The 9,406-nt window shown below is 43.3% G+C and overlaps 1 protein-coding gene across 20 annotated transcripts in view; it reads left to right on the plus strand.

Annotated features, from left to right (window-relative positions):
• Positions 1 to 9,406, plus strand: part of cacna1ab (calcium channel, voltage-dependent, P/Q type, alpha 1A subunit, b) — a 178,956-nt gene that overhangs the window by 45,854 nt on the left and 123,696 nt on the right. For all 20 annotated transcript variants that reach the window (XM_037764557.1, XM_037764577.1, XM_037764578.1 and 17 more), the window contains exon 3: positions 213 to 352. In XM_037764557.1, coding sequence (XP_037620485.1) covers positions 213 to 352 — 140 coding nt within the window. The remainder of the gene's footprint in view (positions 1 to 212; positions 353 to 9,406) is intronic.

Raw genomic sequence — 9,406 nt, forward strand, 5'->3', positions numbered from 1 at the left:
AAAAACAATCTGTTGTTCTATCGCTTCCTGCATGAGGCCTGATGACTTTAGACAAACACAAACGTTTACCCACAATCCACCTGTCGCTGACCTTTTTCTTCTTCTATCACCTCCCTTCCTCTTGACGTGCCTCCCCTCTTTCTAATCTACCTCTTCCTCCTGTTTATTTCCCTCCTCCTCCTCTTTTCTCTCTTCCTCACCTCCCCCTGCAGGAGGAGACGGAGCCCTACTTCATAGCCATCTTCTGTTTCGAGTCGGGGATAAAGATCCTGGCTCTGGGTTTTGCGTTGCACAAGGGCTCCTATCTGAGGAACGGCTGGAACGTCATGGACTTCGTGGTCGTGCTCACCGGGTGAGTCCTCAGTAACTTTACTTCTTTTCTTTATGTCTTTATTTTTTTCCTGAAGGGAATACACTATGTTTCTGTTTTATTTGTAATTCATGAGTTTTCTACTGGTTGTTGTCCAACACGGTGCCTCGTGTGTACCTCCCTCTGGATACTGAAGATGTGTTTGCATGGCTACCTGTTCCACTTTAGTTCAGTCCTCTCAGACTCTGAATCATTTTGGATACAACATCACACAGCTGGACACAACCAGAAGTGAACTTTCGTTAAACAAACTCAGCAAAGACGACCAAACAACAAGGTTTCTCTTCAGCCTTTAATCTGATGGAGGACGATTTTTTCATTTTCTGTTTTTATTCGTCATGAAATATTGGGACATTATATAATATAATATAATATAACACAATATAACATAATATAACAAAATATAATATAATATAATTTAATATAACATAACATAATATAATATAATATAATATAACATAATATAACATAATATAATATAATATAACATAATATAATATAATATAACATAACATAATATAATATAATATAATATAATATAATATAATATAATATAATATAATATAATGTAATACAATATAATATAAAATAATATAATATAATATAATATAATGTAATAATGCAAACAGCATCTAATTAGTGTCTCTGTTATTTTTAATTACTTAGAGGGATTCTGGTTGGTCTTTTGCACGGCCAGCAGTTCTTTTTTCCCCCTCCCCTTCCGGTGGAACACCACAGGACCTTATTTCAGAAAGAATATGAATGAGCAAATATATTTTTTGATCCCGTTTGAATTGCTCCATGAATCACACACATGATGTTTGTCAGTTTAAAAGATAATTTTTCAAGTCAGGAAAGACTTTTTTTCTTGTAAACTTCTGACTTTATTCTCGAAATCTCCAATTTTTTTTTGTACGATATGATTTGTGATATTAGAGGGAAATGATCATTTTTTACATCATTCTCATGGAGAGACCGCTCACGTTACCACAGTCTTGGAGTGAGAGGAGGCGTACTCGGTTGCAATCTGCAACCACACCCCTAGATGCCGCCGCCAAATCCTACACACTGTCCCTTTAATCCTTACTCTGAATGTGTATGTGTGTGTGTGTGTGCATCTTATAGTAGCATGACTTCCTCTCTTCTCTGATGTCACACACACTCACACAGACACAGCAGAGGTCTGGTTTGACAAAGTGTGCTCGTGTGATCAGGACCACTCCCCCTCAGTCACAGGCCTCCTTTAATGAGGACACACACAAACACACACACACACGCGCGCGGGCTGGATCAGAGCAGCACTGCAGGGAGCAGCAACCAGGGCAAAGTGAAATGTCACTTCTCCGAGAGATGGGGGAGCGGGTTTGTTGTTATGGCGATAGCTGAGAGAGCGCTAGCAGAGTTCCCTCCATCCCTCCATCCCTCCCTCCGTCTCTCTCTTTTTTCTTCTCTTCTTTATACTGTTGGTTTAAATGTGTGCATAACTGTTGGAGCTAAAAGAAGAAATATCTGATATCAGATTACAACAGCAGCTGTGACCCAAACGATGTGAAACATTTCAGTACTAATCAAGAAATACGTCGATAAAGAAAGCTTAAATTCTGTGACTTTTAATGTCTTGAGGCAGGAATTGTGTTGTTAGCCTTCATCTTGTCACTCGTCTTCACAACATGCCATCACAGTGTTGTAGAAGCAGGCAGAAAATGCAGTGCGTCCTTCACGGTGTTTTAAACACATGAAGGTGGTAGTTTCTCATGGGAGATTCACGTGGGTGGGCGGCCCTGGGTAGGAGGTGTGTCACTTCTATTGCTTAACATCATGTTAAAATGAATGTATGGAAAAGCTCTCTGAATGTTGAGCTTCAGGGGTCGTTCCTGGCCTTGGAAATATACGACAAAACAATTCTTAACTCAAGATCTGTTTTCTTGATTTCTTCCAGAGCTTGAATGTTGTCTTGAGTGTTGTTAAATCTTGTCTACACATATACAGATATTTTAAAAACGGATATTTTCCTCTATGTTTTGGCAAACGGGAGTTTTGGGTCACAAAAAATGGATATTTTTGAAAACACTTTCTAAAGCTGGGCATACACTGTACAATTTTAGAAATGTTGTTGTGTACTTCCTACTCCTACTGTACGAGTAGAATGTTTGCGATGTAAAGCCAAAGCTCACGATTTATGTGCTCACACTGTACGGTCTGATCGTCAGCTGCGACCTGAGTGATCACACTGGACGGTCGGCTCCTGAGGGCCGTTCTGGCTGTTGACAGTTGTCAATAAAGATTGGTTTGAAAGCTCCGAAGCAGGTAAAGGTTGTTTGCTAGCAGAGGTCTGTACGGGGTCACACTGTGGACGGCTGGCCAAAAGTTAGGGCTGGACCGACGCCTGATGAAACTGAAATTTGTTCCGACTCTAATATGAGGCCAGAAACGGGTTAAAATCGTACCGTGTATGTCCGGCTTTAGGAGCAGATTTTTAAAAACTCTGGTTCTTTTGTATCGGTGTGGACGCGTAAAACGAAGCGTTTGGGAAACGATGACGACATCTCCTCATATCATGCCCTTCATTGCTTTGTGTAATGAGCATGCGCCAGAAACAATAACAGAGACGCGGACTACCGGCTATTATCAGTTTTTAAAAATGTCTTTATACGTGAAGACAGGGCTAATTCTTAAGGATTACTAAAGCAAGTGATGCACCACTCCCTCGGGATCCCGACGCTGTCCCCGCTGACTCACATCCAAACTTAAGAAGTGGTATTAATGATAAGGCATAAGCACGCGTGGAGAGATTAGTTTTGTTGGTGAATACAAGGAGCTTCATGTGATATCCAGTCAGACACAACATAAAAGTAGTGTGGAGTTTGATTACCTGGACTACTACTACTCTACAATCATTACCAATCATCATAAGGAACAGCAATAGAACGATGAATACATATTTCTGAGCACGCCATCGTCTTTTTATTCCACGTCACTTACTCTTACCGTAGCATTACTACGCAGATGCGTTTACTTTGCAGTCATTACAGGATACATGGCGTACGAATGACACGCGCAAAATCAAGAAAAGCGCACTTATTGCACGCTAAACGCCTTTCGCATTATCGTGATATTTATACGCCTTTTTCGTGCAAATGGGCTGGAACACCTACAGGGTGTGGGAGAATTTGGAGCGATGTTTTAGACATCGCTTCCCACCGCCATCAGCAAAACACCACATTAGAGAATATCTCATTTGTCCAGATAGATAGATAGAAAGAGAGAGAGAGAGAGAGAGAGAGAGAGAGAGATGAAACCTCCGCCTGCCAGAGCAGCTGTAGAGTGGAGCTGTACTACTGCAGCTAGATAACAGAGGGAGGAAAGAGGAGGAGGAGGTGGAAGAAGAAGAAGAGGACACGTGACGATGTCTCTCCGTTCCCCTGGGCTCTGGATAACAGGACAGAGAGAGAGAGAGAGAGAGGGGGAATAACAAGATGGGTTTTGCTGTTAAAGGAGGCGTGAGAGGGACGAGGAGAGCTGGAGGAGGAAGACCACAGGAAGGAGGGAAGAGTGATGGGTGGGGAGGTGAGAGTGATGTATGGAGAGAGGGAGAGGGTTTGGAGGGAGGAGGAGGGAAGGCAAAGATGGAGATGGAAGAAGGGGGGAAGGGAGAGAGAGAGAGAGAGAGCGAGAGAGGGAAATGAGAAAGAGCAAACGCCGAGAGGAGCAGAGAGGGAATGTGTGTGTGAGCGCTGCAGTAACCTGCTTTTCCCTGCTCCCTATGATCAATCACTCAGCACAGCCTCTGTAACACACACTCACACTCACTCACACACACACACACTCACTCACACACACACACACACACACACACACACACATACAAAACACACACACACACACTGTATTTAGATCATGTATACACACACAATTACCATGCATGGCCTATATTGCCAATTATTTCAAGCGTTCATGTATATTCATATAAAACATTTTAATGGTCTTGGTATGAACACAGAAGCCAGCTACTATGTTCAGTGTGTGTGTGTGTGTGTGTGAGAGTGTGTTTTTCTATCTATGTGAGGGCTGATTTAAGACCCTGAGAGGGAAGACATTTTGGAAACTCAGATTTGTTTTAAGTTTGCATCTTTTTCAACAATGTCGGAGAACTTGCTGCTTTACTAGATTTCCTGACAGCCTTGTTTGGAAGTTATTATCCATTATCTGTAACCACTTATCCCATTCGGGGTTGTTCCAATCAGGCACCTTAAACACAACACAGCACGTCACTGATACATCACACCTCTGCAGACAAGCAGGGGCCGTCACATCCCCCCCCATAGATCCCGGACGAGCCCCCAATTTGTCATAACCCGGCCCGTGGGCCATGACAAAAACGGGAACGGGGACACAAAATGCCAAAATAGTTTGTTCTCTTTCTGGTTTGCTTCCACTTTGTGCAGCCCAAATTGAAGTTGGCGTGTCTTAAAAATAGCTAATTCTGGCTTTGAGAAAGTAAAAGTAAAATTCATAAAAGGTTAACAGGGCTTACAATACAGTAATATAATACTAGGGATGTCACGATACCAGAAATATAGTAGTCAATAACGATTCTTGATACCCAATTTGATAACACGGTAAAATAAATCCCATCAACATTCATCCTTTGTTACTGTTTGCATACTGGTCAAAAACAAATTCATCATCATCATGATAATGTTATAATTTACCTTCGCCTAATACTCGTTTTACAGAATAGAGCTTGAACACATCATAATGTGCCTCAATTCAACCCCTGGTAATGGTAAAGTTAGCTGTTAGCTCCGTTCTTTAGCCGGACAGGACCAGGCTTCCCACCGGCTGTTAACAGCTAACGTTAACTAGCTCTTCTCCTGCCAATTTCAACTCGGATTTGTTGTTCGCAGTGTAGCATTATCAGGGGGAAAAAAAATAGGATGCGTCCCCTGGACACGTCAATACTGAGTTTACTGTGTGATTTCAGATTTGAACTCTATATGTCTCTCTATATCCGCTAAGCAGAGGATTAGGGGTCAGAATAGCAAGAAAGGGATGCTGGCTTGCATACTGCAAAATGTGACCGGATGCAGGAGGAACTCCTGGTATTTTTGACATACTGAATTTGAAGATACTATCTATTGGGACGTACTAAATATTTTTCTGGCATACTAAATGGTATAGTAGTATGGGTATTGGAACACACAACTCATATCGTGGTATGTAACGAACATTGAAGCATCAAGGCGTCATTACAAGGTCTTCAGACTTTTAGTTTAGTTTTACGTGTTAATAGTGTCGGCCTCTCTCTTTCTCTCTTTTCTCTCCTCTCTTGGTTTCTTCTGTGTTTGAGCTGTGTGAGTCGTGACTGAGAAGGTTCTGCCACTGTGTTGTGTGCTGACTTTATTCTTGGTGAACACACCGGAGAGAGAGAGATACTTGATGAGGACCAGAATTAATGAGCGAGGGAATAAAAGAGGAGAGGGGACAGACGGACGGAGTGACCAGTGTATTTAGTATTCAGGGATGACAGCTCATTGATTTTCAGAGCTTCGCTGTGACGTCACGCAGTAATCTAATCATTTAGACTCTGGGCCAGTCAGTCAATGAGAGAGGACACCATAGACGTCCCCACGACTCCTCTAATGGATATTCACAGAGACACAGTTCAGAAATAGACCTCTCTCATCCTACACATATATACTATACTACGTGTTTAGAGCTGTATACTTGACGGAGTTGAAAAAGTGGAATTAAACTAAAACACCATCAAGTTATTTGGCTATGAAACTATATAAATGATAAAGTCAATAATGGATGTCTGGCATGAGGCGGGTCTACTGACATCAAAGTGGTCACCGTCTGTTCAAACTGGATTTAGTTTATGTACATGCAGAAGAAACTGTTTTTTTTGTCTCTTTTTTGACGGCACAGACTGCGCAGGTGAGACAGAGCAACCCCAAGGGGCTTAAAAAAACACCTCGCCTCATCTCGGGGAAAAGAAAAGATGGTATACTGAGTCACAAGTGTATCTGGCAAAGATACCAAATGACATCAGAACTCAAGACGGAGGGAAACAGGAGCTTCTGACTCTCAGCTGAGCTTTGCGTCAGAACAGATTAGATGAAAACAGGTCGTCATAAAGATATACATCCGGCTGTATCGACTCCACAAATAGTTTAAGACAAAAACACATCAAGCTGGGGAAGCTTCTTCAACTGTGGTGTGAATCAGGTCACTCCCCAACATGAATTGGTGCACGCAGGTGTTACAGTAGGTACAGTACCTCCTCTGAGAGAATACCGAATGAACATTTAGCGAGGAAATGAAGTCCAGCAGGGAGAGAGAAATGAGGTCACACACAGAGCGAGAGAGAGAGAGAGAGAGAGAGGGAGAGTACCTGGCTGGAAATTGTCCCTTTGCCATCACTTCCATTATCATTATTGCTCTGCAGTCATTTACAGGCTCATCACTCTCCTATACGTTCTCCTATACCCTCCAACTCGGTGCCCTGCAGGCTATCTGCTACTGCATATGAACACACCACTCATGTGAAGGGTGTCAGGTTGCACAAGCATTGTGATGGCTGAATGTTTTCATAATACTCAATGAGCTGTTCTGATATACAGAAGTAATCGACCAGGTGGAGATGAAGAGGAGTGGTGTGTCCTCCGTCAAGTGAAATCATGTCTGTATCAGGACAGGATGTCAAGTCCATCACACCATAGTAGTCACCGCGAGGTCACCTATTTTTTTTTCCAGTTTGTGGACTGCGGTTTTGAAGCCTCGTGTTCAGCATTTTGTCCGTGAAGTGACACGACAGGGCGGAGCTACGTACAGCCGAACGCTGAATAGGACATTTTTTAGGTGACCAAAATGTTAATATTAACTTTGATGAAGTGAAAACTGTGAAAGGGTTAAAGTCGTAAGACAAAAACACGGACAACTCCCAGACCAGACAACGGCATGGTAGCGACCTGTCAATCACAAGGTAGCCCCGCCCTAAAGCATCCCTTAAAGCGTTCTCTATTCGATCTATTCGGATAATCTGAGCTTCTAACTTTGTTTACATCGCCGGGCCATGCGTGCGTGTCTTTTAGTGCATGTAAGCTGTAACCGCCGTATGAGAGCAGTGGTGGGCGGTGGCTGTGAAGATAGCCAGCTCAGGCATGCTCACATGCACGAATATGCATTAAAAACACACACGGCCGGCAGCCCGGCGATGTCAACAAAGCACAGAGGGAGAGTGACTTCATTCTCTGCTCAGGTAGACATTACTTCTCTATATCTTTACATATATTAATGCTCTGGATATCAAATCTAGAGTCTTTAAGTCTTCTTACTACTGTCTGTGAATTAGAGTTCACCTTGAGGGGTTTAGTTTGTGGATATCTGGTATAAATGAGGATGGAGATTATTGGCTGCAACACTTGGAGGAAAACCTGTATCACTACAGATCAACCAGCCATTTTGAAATAAAAATGATTAAATAAAGTAGGTGACATGTCCCTTTAAAGAAGCTGAAAGCCTGCTTCAGTGTGTGGAGCTTTGTGCACACACCCACACACACCCTTGTGAACAGAAATAGAGTCACAGACACAAACGCACACCTACAGACACACAATGTGAGGGCAGCAGGGTGGTAAAGTTAGACCGGTTCATCATCATCACACCCACAGTGCTGACGAGCGTTTGTCCTGCCTAAGTGTTCTTTAGCAAGACACTTAATCTCTATCATCTACCTGACTCTGACCTCTGACCTCTCTGGCAGAAAAAGGATTTCTCCTTCAGGGGATCAATACATTTTACCTTTTGGGTGACATAACGCCTCCTCTGGCAGCCATCCACCAGGAGGGAACATATTCATTTGATCGTCTCAACAGAAATCATAGTTAGATAATTTCACCGCTGATACGATAATGAATTTACTGTATTATATATATTATTTGTTATAGTCAGGTAAGGCTCAGTAATATTGAATTTGCATAATAGTGAACCTGCATTAAACGGCGTTGGAGTCGTATTTCATTCAAGTACATAACATGTTGCATGCACGCCAACACCCACCAGCACGCCGAGAGGAAAGACGCACGAACAAGGACACAGAAGTCCAGACGTCGTGTCCTTGTGAGGTCCAAGAGTCGTGCTGGCAGGAGACGGAGGGACAGGTGGGCCAATCGGCCGGCCCGGCAGAGAGAGAGGGAGAGAGAGAGGACGAGGGAGAGAGGTGAATGGAAAACTGGAGGCAGATTAGAGACACAGGAGAGAATGACGTGGGTGAACAGGAGAAAGACGAGTGTCGACGTAGTTAAAGGAGCAGGACTGACAAACAGCTACTGCACCAGAGAGTTACTGGTTTGAACCAGCTCGTTGTCATTGAAATACAGACGCTTTGTCACGGCCGTCGGCGTTAGATACCGACACACAAGGCACCCTTTAGCGCTGGTATGAGACGCACCGAGCTTTCCATTAACTACAAAGTAAACTCATCTGCTGGAATATTAAATGCTCAGGGAAAGTGCTGTGGTGACGACGTAGCTTTAAGAGCGAAAAGACACCCACCAGGCGGGCGGGCGGGCGGGCGGGAGGGAGGGAGGGGAGGCGGGTGGGTCCAACAAACACAGGGGCTGTATTTGAAACCGCGATTTTATACCATGATATTTAAACAAACTATCCGTCAACAAGGAAATAAAAGCCTCTCGCCTACAGACCGGTCTCTAGAGAGCTCCAGCAGCTCATAGCGGTCTGAGAGCGTGACCGCCCGGCTGGCAAGGTAGCGACCCCGGCAGGCGCTATAGCTAACTGTCATGGCGGTTTGTGGAGCTTCTAAACTCTGAAAACGTCGGAGCAAATATTCGATTCGCCATCTAATATCGTAAAACTGTCAATATTCAAAATCTACACTGATTTCTCTCCTCAAAAATGTTCAGAAGAGAATTTAGTGATGAAATAGCTACGAAAAATGTAAAAAACAACAAGTTGTTTTTTGCTGCTGCTGTTGTTGTAATTCGTAGCCTGTAGCGTTCCAGCGCTTTGCAT

Source organism: Sebastes umbrosus, chromosome 3, assembly GCF_015220745.1.
Source record: "Sebastes umbrosus isolate fSebUmb1 chromosome 3, fSebUmb1.pri, whole genome shotgun sequence".
NCBI lineage: Eukaryota > Metazoa > Chordata > Actinopteri > Perciformes > Sebastidae > Sebastes > Sebastes umbrosus.